The sequence below is a fragment of the Anastrepha obliqua genome, chromosome 1, assembly GCF_027943255.1.
Source record: "Anastrepha obliqua isolate idAnaObli1 chromosome 1, idAnaObli1_1.0, whole genome shotgun sequence".
Taxonomy (NCBI): domain Eukaryota; kingdom Metazoa; phylum Arthropoda; class Insecta; order Diptera; family Tephritidae; genus Anastrepha; species Anastrepha obliqua.
This window is the reverse complement of record NC_072892.1, coordinates 117,041,380-117,057,933: the sequence shown is the minus strand read 5'-3', so window position 1 is coordinate 117,057,933 and position 16,554 is coordinate 117,041,380. Positions and strand designations below refer to the sequence as shown.

General features: G+C 35.6%; 1 protein-coding gene across 1 annotated transcript in view; it reads right to left on the bottom strand.

Moving 5' to 3' along the window:
- Window positions 1-16,554, bottom strand: part of LOC129235825 (cell adhesion molecule Dscam2) — a 273,431-nt gene that overhangs the window by 184,673 nt on the left and 72,204 nt on the right. Inside the window, exon 4 of the mRNA XM_054869869.1 lies at window positions 6,580-6,722. Within this exon, the coding sequence (XP_054725844.1) occupies window positions 6,580-6,722 (143 nt within the window). The remainder of the gene's footprint in view (window positions 1-6,579; window positions 6,723-16,554) is intronic.

Here is a 16,554-nt window from a genome sequence, read left to right as displayed (position 1 = left end):
CACTAAATTTTTCTCAATTTTTGATAGCATTATGGGGAAAAGCATGGCGCCACTTTCAACATTGTCGCAATACCTCCAGAGTCACTTTTCTGGCAACTGATTATCGAAAGCAAAATCAAATCGATCACTTCTTATGGCCCATATTCACACTTGTCATTCGTACAAGCTTTTCTGCAGTTAATAAAATGTCCAAACCTGGAAGTGGATAAAATTTTTGTCTTGGAATATCTCCAAATCTATTTTCAATCTTCTTCAATAGACGGATTTTAAATTGCGGCCCTAGCGAATGGTACATTCAAATTAATAACCGCTAGTGGCTACGTCTATGGCGGCCGCCGTAGCCGAATGGGTTGGTGCGTGACTACAATCCGCAGTTCACAGAGAGCACGTTGGTTCGAGTCTCGGTGAACGACCAAAATTAAGAAAAACATTTTTCTAATAGCGGTCGCCCCTCGGCAGGCAATGGCAAACCTCTGAGTTTATTTCTGCCATAAAAAAGCTCCTCATAATAAATATCTGCTGTTCGGAGCCGGCTTGAAACTGTAGGTCCCTCCATTTGTGGAACAACATCAAGGCGCACACCACAAGTAGGAGGAGGAGCTCGGCCAAACACCCTAAAGGGGTGTACGCGCCAATTATATATATATATAGTGGATACGTTCATTCAGGGCTTACGGTGTCACTTGCCACTACTGCCACTGAATCGAAGGCAGGAAAATTTTGTTGCAAAAGAAAGCAAGAATCTGCTGATGTATCCGGTTAGGTTAGGTTAACCTGGCTGGCATTACGGTTAGACCCATAGACCTTTTTGTCCCTAGCGATACCAGGCGGAGACTGAACTCTATTAAGATCTAAAGTAGGTATTACGTAGGATGTCAACGCTTTCAGCAAATCTAAGCAGCGCTGGAGGATCTCTTGTCAGATATTCTTCAGACCCTCTAACTACAGGAGTACCAGGCATTTCGAGAGAGCATCTTTTTTGTGGATGAAGTAGATGTCGACAGTTTTAAATGTTGGTAGTTCTATCCAGTCAGATTTTTTTACCAAAATATACCGCCCAATCAAAATCTTAATACATTAAAAACTTTCAAAGCTGGTACTACAGGGTGAACGATAAGAAGTGTTACCTATTCAAAACACTTGTGAAATTAGTTTTTATTGATTTCAAAGACAAAATTCTTCAAAAATGATTACAATTTTAACATATGTATATTCACTTTAGCTCGATATGACCACCTTTTGCCTTGACTATAGCCTTCAAACGGTCAAAATATGCGTTGCATGCTGCACGAATGTGATCTTGAGGTATTTTGGCCTATTCTCGTATAATCGCTTTTTTCAGCGATTACTGGCATATTTTTTAGTCCTCATCTTGCTCTCCAAAATGGACCAGATGGAATAGTCCATCGGATTTGCGTCTGGCGAATTCGAAAGCCATTGTGTGGACGAAATGAAATATGGAAAATGATTTTTTAACCATTCTTGGTTCACACGAGCTTTGGTCCTGTTGGAAAGTCCTTTGACACCAGGCTCGTTAAAAACGATTGGAGAGCGTCCATCAGCGGTCATTGCGGCCCAAACCGTTACTTGCGATGGAAAATTGCTTCGAGTGACCATACGTAGGCTCAAATTCTCGTATGAGCGTTCGGTCAAGTAAACACGATAGTTTTGAGTGTTTATGAACCTCTCAATTGGGAAATTGCTTTCAACAGAAAAGTTTTCAACAGAAAACACAATGTTAGGAAATTCGCCACGTTCGTGCAAGCGTAACAACTCCTTTACTCTGTCGCACCGAACTTTTGTTTGCTGGGGTGAAAGATCGTGTGCTTTTTGGAACTTGTAAGCCTTGTCCTTGAGCTCATTTTTCAATATGCGTCGAATGCTGTCTTGCGATATTTTCAGTTCTTTGGCCATTTTTCTTCCACTTCGACGTGGATTTCGTTCAAGTCGAGCCTTCACTTTCCGAACCATTTCTGGCGTTGTTGGGGTTTTTTGGTACACCTTCATAGCGTTTTGCAATGCTACCAGTATCATTGTAACGTTTTATAGTGCGATGCAGAAACATTTTATTCACTTTGAGGTAGCTGAGCTCACGAATAATGGCTGGTTGGGATTTCCCAGCCAAATATAACGCAATCACCCTATTACGTTTGAGTTCCATCACAGAAGAAAAATTCAACAAAACTGAGACGCAAATGCTTTTGATGGTACTTAGTACTAAATTTGTTTACTATTAAATAAATAATTACAATAGGTAGGCACTTTCCAGTTCTTCCTATCGTTCTAAAAAGAGCGATGAGCAGTTTGAACTACCCTATGATCAGAAAGTACTGGGAATGTTCAAATAAAACAAAACAGAGTTAAATTTTAGGCAGATTTATTTTATCACCTTCAAAATATGACCCGTCTAAAGCAACACACATGTGCCAATGTTCAACTCAGTCCTCCATACACCCCTGGTAGGCCGACGACGGGCTGGCCTTCAGCTCCTTCGTCGCATTCTCTTTGATCTCCACTATCGACTGAAATTTTCTTCCACGAAGTAGTAACTTCAACTTGGGAAGCAAAAAGAGGTCGCACGGGGCCATATCAGATGAATATGGTGCTTGCAAGATCGTATTTACTTGGTGTTTGCCCACATTTCTGACCGTTTGATATGTACAGCATCTCTCAAATGCTTCAAAACGGATAAATAATATTCTTTATTCACTGTCTGGCCCGATGGAAGGTACTCATTCATGGTGCACTGCGCCTTGGCGGCACTTTTTGATCATTCATTTCTACTTAAATTTCATCAAGCCACTATGTTCTATCTATCCTGTCGTTCGTATCGTCAACGTCTTCGATGGGTATGTTCGCGGTATGGTAATTTCGGTCTTTTTGTTGCATTACATTGTTGTCCGTATTAGTCCGGTCATACACTGTGCGCTCTGTCTCCTATTATGTCTGTTCATCGTGTCCGTCATTTCCTACATTCGGCCCGAATGAGGGATCCCATCTTTTCATGAACTCAGCCACTGCCGTAGTTCGACCTGGACCTTCGTGATCGCCAATCTTTTCCACAGTGTATCGCCCACGTCTCATCTTCTTCACGATTTTATATGGACCCAGATATTTCGGCTTTAACTTTAGTCCCACTCCATACTGCGTTCGCTTAATGGCTACTAGCTCGTCAATGGCACATTCGGGTTCTGTTCTTCGGTTTGCGTTGAAAGTTCGTCGATTTTCTTCTTGACTTGGACTTCTAGTCAACTTGCTTCAGAGTCCTAAATCGAATTATTGAGTTTTGAAAACATATTTTTAGTTATACAAGATTATTTACAGCAATAAGAATGCACTTTCATATATTTTGTGGCTAACCTTAGTTTTCGTCAAATTCTATGTGGGTAAAATTCGTTCCAAACTTACATTGCAGTAATGAAAACTGTGAAAATGCAAGTTTAGAAATATTTTGAATTATTATTCCCTTGAATTTCATGCTTCTTACATTTAAACGGCAAACCTCCCAGTGTATTTCTGACATAAAAAAGCTTCTCCTAAAAAACAATTTGCGTTCGGAGACAGCATAAAATTGTAAGTCCCTCCAGAAGCTCGTTCAAATACTCAAAAATAAGAGGTATAAGCGCCAATTAGCCAATTGTATTTACGATACAAATAAGTATTTCCTTACACAATCCCGATCTTTTGGCAAATGTAACCAGACTTCTTAGCGAGACTATGTAGGTATAAGCTGTGAATGGATTGAGTGTGTACTGTATCTATCTCTTCTCACCTTATACCGATTCAAAATGCGTGGCCATATAACTAATTGTCAAGTTTGACAGTTTCAATAAATTCCGTGGTCTTAATTCGTCTAGCGTTGGGCAAATTGAACGTGGTTCTTTGAAAATGTTGAGGTTAGTCAAAAATTCGTCTGGCAAAGTATTTTATTTTTCTAAAAATGTAAAAGTCCCAAGGCGCAAAATCAATTAAACATGCAAAATTATTCAAACGAGCTACTCATTGCTGTGAAAACGAAAATATGGAATTAAGAAATTCACTAAATTGTTTATAAGTTACACCTTTAGCGTTTACACCTTTTGTTGGGTGTTTAACAGAGCTCCCTTTTCATGCACTTATGCTCGGGATGAGCGCCTCCATGTTTTTGACAGCAGGTGGCGAGTCTCTATAAATATTATTTCAATTTCAATGTATTCACCAACCAACAGTCCTGAATTTAAAAAAAATTGAGAGATTCTTTATCGGAAATACACGATCGAAAATATACTTTAAGAGAAACAATGAACAGTTATGGCACAACCCACAACAGTAGATCAGCTAATAAGCTCTTCAATATTTTTAAAAAGTCTTACGTGTTATATAGAGTTTCATTGAAAATTATCAAAAAAAAAATCTTTACAAAATTGTTCTCTTGTAATGCGATTTAAAGTGGAATTTACCGAAGAGCTTAAGTTTTCCACTTTCTATTCCAACCATCCCACCAAATTTTAGTTCGAAGAAATCCAATATTTCCTCGTTAGGTGGCTGTAGTGATCGATACTTTCCGAGGTTTTGCCTCACCTTGACAACGAGCATTAACAAACAAGGTGACATCTCACACTAAAAGAATCCTTTTTCTGTTTTTTGTTTGTTCCATTCAGTTATGATGGGTTTTAACAATGGAGGTCAACAAAGATAAAATTCAGTACAATTTTTCTTCGATAAAGCCGAAAATGCAAGCCAGGCCGTTGAAATTGTGATTGGTTTTTATGCTACCCGCTAATTGCGTGCAATTTTGGTTTCGTCTATTCCGTTCAGGCTTTTTTTATGTTAAACAAATTTCGATAATATCATAGAAATAATCGAAGTAGTCGTAGCATGGCAAAGGAGCTGAAGATCGACTATAAAACAACTTTAAACCATTTGTGCAAAATAAAAAAATAAGATAATTGATTTCTTTTAAGGGGGAAAACGGGCTTAGGAGACCAAAATTTTGGTGTTTTTCGAGAATTTTTTGAACAAAGAAGGTTTAATCAGAAATTGTTTAAGTTTAGAGGATGTTTTATTTATATTTTTTGGTACACTTTTAAATTTTTTTGAAGCTATTTTCGCGGGAGATAGTGGCGTTAGAGCGTGTTGTCAATGGACGATCGCCATCCGAGTGTCTTGCTGGTGGGGAATTGCTGGTGGGAATTCCTGAAGTTGCAATTTTTCTCTGAAATCAACAGCAATTTTTTTGTTTATTAACAACATATAATATTTCCTAAGAATATGAACCTAAATGTGGTAAAAAAATATTAAAAATTGCATGCTTTTGAGGCGCTTGAACACAAAGTAGTTTTTTATACCATATTTTTTCATCTATTTTGCTTAAACACCCATATTTTAAATAATAATATAATCCCAGAATTAGGTTCATATAGAATAGAATTGAATAAAAAACAAATTCTCAAAAATTTTAGAACGATTGGTCGGTAACTTTTCCTACCAGTTGAAAAAAAGTAGTTTCGCGAAAAACGTGGTTCTAACTAACGCGCGCTACGGTGCGGAACTGACGGGCAGTCACTTAAGTGCTCATGGAATCGGGAATAATGCGAATTTCGCTTTAACATTTTTACCACATATTCTTGAGTTGTTATACTAACGATTTATGCATTAAAAAAAATAGAGATTTTGATCGATCTAAACTGGTTTCCCCCCTTAAACACCTCTATTTTTAAGTATCGAGATGTTGATTTTTCTGAAAGCTTTTGCAGGCTGATTGCATATTTCCAGGGACTACTTCCGAGCTAATTCAACGAAATCAGACTTAATGCATGCTTCTTATGAAAATATTTCAGATTGGAGCACTCAGAAATTTGAAGAACTCTTCCGGGAATACAAAGAGACTTTGATTCAAATGCTCCAATGGTCTGCACCGAAAATAATTTTTCTAAAAACTAAATAATAGGGTCGAGCGTCCACTCAGAAGGGCTGCTGCTTTATTTTCTGCATAAAATTAATATTTGACAAGGGCAAAATCCTGGGAGTGCCCTTATTTTCATAGTAAAAAAATTTATTTAAAAAGCGAAAATTTACATTTTACTTCAAACATGCACAAAGCATACCTCTTTAAGTTATATACTCCCTCTAACATGTATACGTAGATAGGTATGTATGTGTTACTATATCGCCAAGGCACCCATCAATATGCGGTTTTATGTATACATGGTTTTTGGCGTATTCGTAATTCAGTCTAACTGTCTGTGGTTGCATGAGCTCGTTTCCCATATCCTTAAATAGAAATGCACATAAGAACGTAAGCACATATGCTCATGTGGGCACAATCTAATATAGTTATTTTGTTCTTTTCTTATTTAGCTGTAGCGTTGTGCAAGTTGAACTTTGCCGTCAACAAATTCTGTCTGTGTCTGGCATTGCACTTTCCACAATTTTATTACAAACTCAAAAACCTATTTAAGTATAATCAGGATATTTCCTTTTTTTCTACATATAGTATATCTATGTGAGTGTTGCTGTATGCACTTATAAGTGTATTTATATTTATGTATATATTATATATGTGCATGTATGTGTGAAATTGAATGTGCTTGCACTCACCAGCTTGCACCTGTACATTCCGGCTCAGCACAGTGCCAGCTTCGTTGGCCGCTCGACAGCGATACGTTGCCTCGTGCACATCTGTGCGATAGTATTGCGCCAAAAACGGTGGGAAATACAATGTGCCGTTGCCAGTAATTTTCCTGTAAGATAACAACAACAAAGGTAAATCAAATTTAAAATGTAGCAAGATATAGTTTTTTGTGTGTTAGTATAATGAAGTATATGCGGAAATTCGCATAAAAGTGACAAAAGCAAGCGCCAGGAAATGTTCTTATTACCGTTGTAAACACTTGTTCTCTGCTCGTTCTCATATGCACAAATACATATACGGGATTCATGCAAATGTATGCATGCAAATGTTAATATATTTTAAAGTATACCATTTGGTGTCTGACAAATAAATGCAGATAAGTGCAAGTGAGACGCAGGATGATGTAGATAATAATAATAACTGTAAATGCAGGTACATTCAGCAATCCGATGTTATCATTGGCCACCATCAGGATAGAAGTAAGCAGCCAGAATGAAGATGATAAAAGTGGTATAGCCCCCTGTTTCGATATGCGCACACTGATCGCATGATAATCATCTCATACGATATAACGCAAATGGAGACCGCTCACCGTCGACTTCTTGAAGTATATCGCAGAGCTCATGGCATGAAAGTTTATCGCATGTAATGAGCTGTCACTTTGGTTGTTTGACAGCAACATTTTTGCTTATGCCTATGAAATCCGTGCAGTGCAACATTATAAAAGCAGAAGAGAAATTTAAAAAAGAAGGCGCTTCTTCCAATTCCATTAGCCCATTTGACATGTTTAGCGCATAAAGGCAGCGAATAGACAGATTTACCGACATTTCTTTATTTTAATTAATTTGACTAAACTTATTTATTTTGCTCGCAAATGCGAGGAGTGATTTGTAGGGAATTTTGTTTAATAAAAAATTATACGATGAATTTCATACGTAAAAAAGAGAAATGCTCGGCCAACCAGGAAATTCTCAGTTCGCATGCGAAGGCTCCTCTCACATCAAGATATGCCATAACAGAAGTCGTTTTCAAATCGAAAGCAAGATTGTTATTTTATTCTGTTTTGATGCTTTTTGCTACCAAAGAGAAGGTCATATCTTTTCAGAATGATTCCATGTCAGGTGGGCCAAGTACGAGTATTTTGGACATTGTCGCAAATTTTTCTGCAAATTAGAGGTAAATTGAAATACTTTTCATTTAAATTTAATATTATAATTGAAAAAATTTTGGATAAGGAGCCTTTATTTTATATATGTTCGCTTGCCCCTAACAAATTTTTTTAGAAAAAAAATACTAATATATAATATATAAAAAAATTTTACCTGAAAAGAATCGAAATGTTTAAAATGTTTGTTGGGAAAGAAATTTAATATTTTTAAAAATTCAATAATTTTAAAAAATTTTTTATACAACTTTTTGAAATGAAAAAACTTCGGTGGTTTCTGGATTTTTCATACATTTTTTAGAGTAAAATATACTTTCAAACAAATTATTTTTAATTATTTAAATACATTTTTGTCTTAAATTTTCGGGAATAATTTTTATTTTTTGAATAAAATATTAGAATGAAACATACTCAAACATACACATACTTTCAAAAAAGTTGTATTTCTTAGAATAACCAATTTTTTTTATTTTCGGGAATTTTTTTTTTTAATTGATATAGAGCACTTTCAAAGTGATATGTTTAATATCAATATGATATTTTCACAAATTTTTTAGAATAAACACAACTTTTAGAATACATTATCTGAAAAAAAAATTATTTTTTTTTGTCAAAGTTTTCGGTAAAAATTTTATTTTCTCAAAAAATTGTTAAAAATTTTGATGTAGAACTTTTTATTGTGAAAAATCTTCGGTTGTTTCTAAAATTTTCGCAGTTTTGCGTATTAAAAAAGATATTTCATATGAAAAAGGAAATTAGTTTTTTTTGTTGAAAATTTTCGAGAAAGATTTTATTTTCTGAAAAAATGTAACAATTGTTAAAAATTTTGGTAAAGCACTTTTTAAAGTGAAAAATCCTCGGTTTTTTTTTTTAATTATTTTTTTTTTTTTTGTTGAAAGTTTTCGGGAAAAATTTTATTTTCTCAAAAAATTGTTAAAAATTTTGATGTAGAACTTTTTACTGTGAAACATCTTCGCAGTTTTGCGTATTAAAAATGATATTTTATATGAAAAAAAAAATTTATTTTTTTTGTTGAAAATTCTCGAGAAAGATTTTATTTTCTGAAAAAATTTAACAATTGTTAAAAATTTTGATATAGCACTTTTTAAAGTGGGTTTTTCTAAGATTTTCATACATTGTTTTTACTAAAATATACTTAAAAAAATTGTATTGAAAAATTTGCGGAAAAAATTTAATAATTGTAGAAAATGTTTATACAGAAAAAAAAAATGTTCATTTTTTTGCGGAAAATTTTCAGGAGAAATTTTATTTTCTGAACTAATTTTAATTTAATTTTTTAAAATAAAATATTCGTAAACTTTTTGGTTTGTTGAAAGCTCTTAGCAAAAATTTTGTTTTCTTAAAAACTTTTATAGTTATTGAAAACGGTTGTTAAAGGTTGTTTCTAACGTTTTCATAAATTTTTTAGAGTAAAATATACTATTAAAAAAATTTATCTAAACAAAAAGTTAATTTTTTTGGTAAAAATTCTCAGGAAAAATTTTAGTTTTTGAAATATTTAATAGCTATTGAAAATTTTGATATGAAGGCTTCCTTATACATATATCTTCGGTTGTTTCTTACATTTTTCTAAGAATAATATGCAGTTAAAAAAACATTTTATTTGAAAAAACTTAAAAATGTCGGTAAATAATTTTATTTTTGAAAGAGTTGAATAATTGTTGAAAATACAGAATTTTTTAAATTGAAGAATCTTCGATTTTCATACATTTTTTGGAATATACTATATTTTTTTGTTACAAATTTTGAGTAAAAAAATTAATTTTGGAAAACCTATTCTCTCAAATGGTATTCCTATTTGTCTCATAAATAGTGAGATTCTCATAATATTTCAAAATTACTTTTGCAAAATGGTACGAGCTAAATGGCGGTGGATTCAATTTATTACGGAAAATTTATTTATTACTAATTATTTTTCTTAATTTAATCTAAACAAGATTCTTCTTCTTTTTCTTTTCAATTGGCGCGATAGCGGCTTAAGCGATTTTGGCCGAGTTTAAAAATAAAAAAGCGCTCAAGTCGTTTCTTTCTCGTGCTAACCGCCGCCAGTTGGACACATCAACTTCAGCCAAATCCTTCTTCCGATCTTTCCAACACAGAGAAGGCCTTCCTTTGATTATTTTCTATCATTTTTAATTAGAATCGATCTAGTCCTTGTATCTTAAAAAAACTAAAAAATAGTCCATATAATAAATAAAAGCATTTAATCACTATTCATAATTTAATAGAGTTGCACAAAGAGTGGATGGGACAAAGATTTAAGCAAAAATGCATATGGAAGTGAAGGCATGAATTGAGGCTTTGCAGCATCATCGGCACTTTCATTGCCTAGGATAGCAGAATGTGCTGAAGTCAACCTTAGTTTTATTTTTTCTTTTATTTTGGATATGACATAGTAAATCATCGTTTATATGAAACTTTTCGTCTGCAGCCGGGAAACCGCGTGGCTGTCAGTGCAGATGGCGTATTTTTGCTAGACTCTTTAGCAATTGTTAGTGCAGAAATCAAACCATGTAGTTCGGGGTTAAATATGTTTGCGTAGTAAGAAAGTAGTACCAGTAAGGGAAACTAATTAATCTTACAAAATCCAGTAAAAGCTCAGCGGCTGCGATGGGCAACTACTCAGAGTGGACGACAGCAGTAAAATACTTAAAAGACCGCCAAAAAGATGGGCAGTCGATGTAGATGCAGATTTACGCCTTATAAATGCTAGGAGAAGCGACGCAATGAACCGAGTCGTACTGAGCGCGATGGTGAAGAAAGCTCTGGCGCACCCCGTACTGTAATTGTCAGTAATGATGAGCGAGAAAGTAGTCCGTGAGAAATAGTTGTACTATAGCCATCGTTTACTGAAAATGCAAATTCTTCAGCTTACTTCGATACTACTACTTTGGTATATAAAAAATATCAGCCGCCTAGTCGGTCGAACAACTGTTGATAGGTAGAATGGCAGGTGTTTTTTTTATGTTAGAAAGTTAACTGATCCAAGAAAATATTACTGTCGAGTTCTTAGGGAGAAAATTTATTAAGGGCGGAAACCGGTTTAGATCGATCAAAAAATCGATTCCTTTTTATTGCATAAATCGTTAGTATATGGTAACTACTCAAGAATATGTGGTAAAAATGTTAAAGCGAAATTCGCATTATTCCCGATTCTATGAGCACTTAAGTGACTGCCCATCGGTTCCGCACCTTAGCGCGACTAAAGTATTTTAAGTCTTTGGACTTAAATTGAAACACTAAATTTAATTTTTATTTTCTAATGTATTTTAAGTCTTTGGACTTAAATTGAAACACTAAATTTAATTTTTATTTTTCACGGTTTTATTCTTTAAACAAATTCAACCTTCTTGGTTGCTGTGAATCTACAGACTAACTTTTTACAATTTCCTTAATTCTAATGACACCTGTTTTGCGCTCACTTTATGCAGTACCTTATGCTTATTGAGAGCATAACTGCATTGAGCGAAAAACGTGTCGGTGTAATATTGCATGCTAAGCAAATATTTTGGTGGGAACCTTTATTTGTGAAATCTTAGTATCTTGGCATTTAAATAGTTTGGTGTATGATTCCAATTTCATTAAATGCCAGACAATACTGTCACAACTCAAAAAAGAGAAATAAATAGATAGGGTGGTGGAGTGATGGTACGTAACTCGCGCGTTAGTTAGAATGACGTTTTTCTCGAAACTACTTTTTTCAACTGGTGGGAATTCTAGCTTAAAAAGTTACCGACCAATCGTTCTAAAATTTTTCGGAATTTTTTTTATTCAATCCTAATCTATATGAACCTAATTCTGGAACTATATTATTATTTAAAATATGGATTTTTAAGCAAAATAGATGAAAAAATATGGTATAAAAAAGTACTTTGTGTTCAAGCTCCTCAAAAGCATGCAATTTTCAATATTTTTTTACCACAATTAGGTTCGTATTCTTAGGAAATATGTTGTTAATAAAAATAAATTGCTGTTGATTTCAGAGAAAAATTGCAACTTCAGGAATTCCCACCAGCAAGACACTCGGATGGCGATCGTCCATGGACAACACGCTCTAACGCCACTATCTCCCGCGAAAATAGCTTCAAAAAAATTTAAAATTGTATCTAAATATATATTTAAAATTGTATCTAAACTTAAACAATTTCTGATTATTCCTTCTCTGTTCAAAAAGTTCTCGAAAAACACCAAAATTTTGGCCTCCTAAATCAGTTTCCCCCCTTAAGGGGTAGTTGATTTGAAAATTGTCAACCTTAGATCTTCTAATTTTAATGTTATACTAGTTTTTCTATTTAAATTTTACATTCGGTCAAAAAAATACCGGGAACTGTTCATTTAGGAAGCGCGCGTTACACGTATGTCAAAATTTTTTTTTTGTCGGAATGTGGGTACAACTGTCTTCTATAGTGTCGCAGAGTTTGAGCGCGATCTGTCAATAAGCTTGTTTTAGGCATTTAATTATATCAATCAACCGCAGGTGTGCTCTGCGATTTTCACTATATTAAAAAATATCGAACAAGGAATTGTCTTAAATTTTGTATTTTGAACTAGATTTCGTGTGCCGAATCATTGAAAATTTGCAGAAAGAAGGATATGGAGAGTGTGCTTTGTCAAAAACGCGGATCTACGAATAGTATAAGGCTTTTGCAGTAGGCGAGAAGTCGTGCGTCGTCAACGCATAAAAACGTCTACAAAGTCAAGGAAATTGTGCTGGAAATGCATCATTTAAGTTTGAGGGAGGTAGCACGTCGGAAGTACCTTAGCGTGTCTCACAAATCAATTCGCAACATTTTACACCATCGAGTGGGCATGAGACGCGTGGCTGCTCGACTTGTTCCAAGATAGTTGAATTTCCTTCAAATTCATTCAAACTCATCGGAAAAAGGTGGCTGAAGACATGCTTGAGCAAGTGTATTCGGACCCAAAGTTTAACCAACGCATCATAACAGGTGATGAGACGTGGGTATATGAGTTTGACATACAAACCAATCAACAGGCTCCTAAATGGCGCTATCCACATGAGCCGAAACCCGAAAACCTACGCCAAAGTCGGGCAAAAGTGAAAGTCATCCTACACATTTTCTTTGATTATCATGGTGTTGTGCACTCGGAATATTATTTGGGAGTTATGCGTCGTTTGAGAGAGAATCTGCGTAGGCAACGACCCAATTTGTGGAAATAAAACTCATGGATCTTGCACCATGATAACGCACCGTCTCACAAGGTTCATATGGTGTACACTTTTTTGACGAAAAACTCGACAACTTTTGACTTTTTGTGACTTTTCCCAAAACTTAAATTGTCACTCCGCGGACTCCGCTTTGAGTCGACAGCGGCCATTAAGGACATTTCGCTGAAGGAGCTAAAGAAGATCTCTTCAAACGCGTTTAAAAGGTGCTTTGATGACTGCACTAATACAAGGTGGCGCAAAAGTAACCTTGCGATGTTTTTTAGCTGTAATTTAAAAAAAAATTAAAATCTTTGATTCTTCTTGAGGATTATTTTTATTTGGTCATTTAATTTTTTTTACATCAAGTCGAGAATATGATGTCATGTAAATGGCCGCCGCCACAGTTGATTGCCATTTGAGCCCTTTTTATGGCATTTCCATCACTTTTGCCAAAACTTCCGGTAATAGGTCCTCACATTCTTAACGGATATTGTCTTTAAGAGCTGCAAGAGTCTGAGGCTTGTTGACATAAACCCACGACTTCAAAAAGCCCCACAAAAAGAAGTCTGGAGCGGTCAAATCAGGTCGATGTCGACGGCGCTTCCATGACATCCTCGGCTACAGCAGCAATATTCTCTGCAGAACGGCTAATCCGGGGTTTGCCACGCCTGGCAGCATCTCGTGTTGTGCCAATCTCTTCGAGGCGAGCGGCTAAATGACGCAGTGTTTCACCAGTAGGCTGCGACGAAATTCACGTTGTGCCAAAGTCACCGACCGATTATTGGTCAAATAAATAGTCAGCAATATTCCGCGTTCTGGAGCAGTGTAGCGTAACATTGTTGATTAACGTGTATTGCGCATGTGTTTACTACACAAATGTCAAAACAGAACTCACATTAGGGGCCAATCGCAAAATTTATAGCATTTTCTGATAGGAGGATTACTTTAGCGCCACCTGTTAGCATGGGTGTATTGCTACGAATGGAGCTTATTTTGGAGGCGACAAATAAATGTTGATGATTAAATAATTATTTTTCGTTTTATTGAACAATTTCCGGTACTTTTGTTTTTCTACTGCTTTAAATTAATTAAAATATTTTGGTAGAATGAAGACAATTCTGTAGGCAAAAAAAAAATAATATCACAAATTAAACATTTTTTTATAAATCATTTGCCTATTCGGAGCTCTTTAATTAACTTCATTTCTTAATTAAAAATTGTTTAAATAATTGTTGGTCAATTGTGGGCTTTCGAAAACTCAAAAATGCATGGGTTCATTTAGATCAGCAGCATATGTCACTAATAAATTTTCTTCTCTTTCACTACTCTCAGTGCTAATTTTGCAAATATTTAACGGGATATGCATATCATACCACAAAATGTATGAAAAAGCGAACAACCAAACGGCAACCACAAAAATTTTTCAATTTTGCTAGTACGCTGCATTTTTGCCACAAATTGCCAACACGTTGCGCAAATGACATTTCATTTTCTGACCATGCACACACACACACATATATTTATACAAGCGCATATATACATATTTATGAACTTTTGAGCTTTATTTGGCTAACTGTTCATATACATATACAATATACACAGATACATCTAAAACAACCACAAATACAAACAACACACAAATGCATACTAATATCGTATCAGATATATAGAAATGCATGTCCGCAGTCGCGTTATAAGTCCCAGTTGTTTAAAATATATAAGTAGAAAATTATCTAAGCTCTCACACATGCATGCATACATACTTAAATATATATGAAGCCGTACGTGTCCATGTTTCACAAGCGCATTGCATGAACACTTTCAACTTTGTTCAATGTGTAGATGTAAATAGGTTTGTTTGCTCGCTGTTGCCCGCAGTGATATTGAGCAAATATTAAAGATTCGCACTCTTATTTGTATGTATGTGTACACACATACATATCTACGAAACATTAAATATGGTAAATGAATTCCATTTAACAATAAACACCCAAGTGTTGAGTTATTGACTGCCATAAATTCATAAACTCGCCAGATAAATTGAAAAAACTCATCCAGGCGGTGGTGAGATAAAGTGAAGTGAAGAAGAAAGAAGTGAAATTTAACTTGTTCGCCACAATGAAATCCACTAATTTCGAAATGGGATACCGCTGGTGAATTTGAATCCATGACTAGTTTGTTTCCTGTCACTTTTTCATAGAAACAATGTGTAAAGGGGGATCAATTTAGGAGTAATGGATTTTAAATTGATATAAAACAACAGAAATTTAAATTCATTGGTCAATCTTTATTCTTTTTATGTAGACCCATAACGAAAAAACCATATTCGAAAAGTACCCCGAATCTAATCACCCGTTATGTGCTGGAAATGACCCAGGTAGTGCCAATTATTTTTCAAAAATTTCGCACTGTAAAAATTCTATAATTATTTTATGCCATTTATTTATATAATCTGCACTTTGGCCGAGCTCCTAACCCTTTTTGTGGAATGGGTCTTGGCGTTGTTCCACAAATGGAAGGATCTCCAGTTTTAAGCCGACACCGCACGGCAGATTTCTTATTTATTTATGCCATACTAGTAATAAACATCCCATCTTGCTACGGGAACAAAAGTATTTTCAGCAAAAATGCTCAAATTCTTCTTCTTCTTCTTAATTGGCGCGAGTTTAACAAAGCGCGCTAGTCGTTTCTTTCTCGTGCTAACCGGCGCCAATTGGACACACCAAGTGAAGCCAAGTCCTTCTCCACCTGATCTTCCCCTCCTTTCTAACGCAGAGGAGGCCGCCCTCTTCCTCTGCTAGCACCAGCTGGTACCGCATTGAATACTTTCAAAGCCGGAGCGTTTGTATCCATTCGGACGACATGACCCAGCCAACGTAGCCGCTGGGTCTTTATTCGCTGCGTTATGTCTATGTTGCCGTAAAGCTCATACAGCTCATCGTTCCATCGTCTGCGCTATTCGCCGCTGCCAAAGTACAAAGGTCCAAAAATCTTACGCAAAATCTTTTTCTCGAACACTCCAAGCGTCGCTCCATCGGATGTTGCCATCGTCCAAGCTTCTGTGCCATACGTTTGGACGGGCATGATGAGAGTCTTGTAGAGTGTTAGTTTTGTTCGTCGAGAAAGAACTTCACTGTTAAGTTGCCTACTTAGTCCAAAGTAGCACTTGTTGGCAAGAGAGATTCTACGTTGGATTTCAAGACTGACTGACGAAGTCTTTTACAACCTCGAAATTATAACTGTCAACGTGACGTGGATGCCAACATGCGAGTGCGTCGACTGTTCGTTTGATAACAGGAGCTACTTCGTTTTGTATTCGTACACCACACTGATAAGGTCCAATCAGTTGGTTGACGGATGGCTTCCCCCATTCACACAATACGCTCGGTAGAACCTTATAGGCGATATTTAGAAGACTAATCTCGCAGTAATTGGCACAGATTGCAGGATCGCCCTTCTTATGGATTGGGCAGAGCACACCTAAATTCCAATTGGCAGGTATGCTATCATCCGACTATATTTTACATAGAAACTGATGCATGAACCTTACCAGCTCCTCGCCGCTCCTCCTTTGAATAGCTCAGC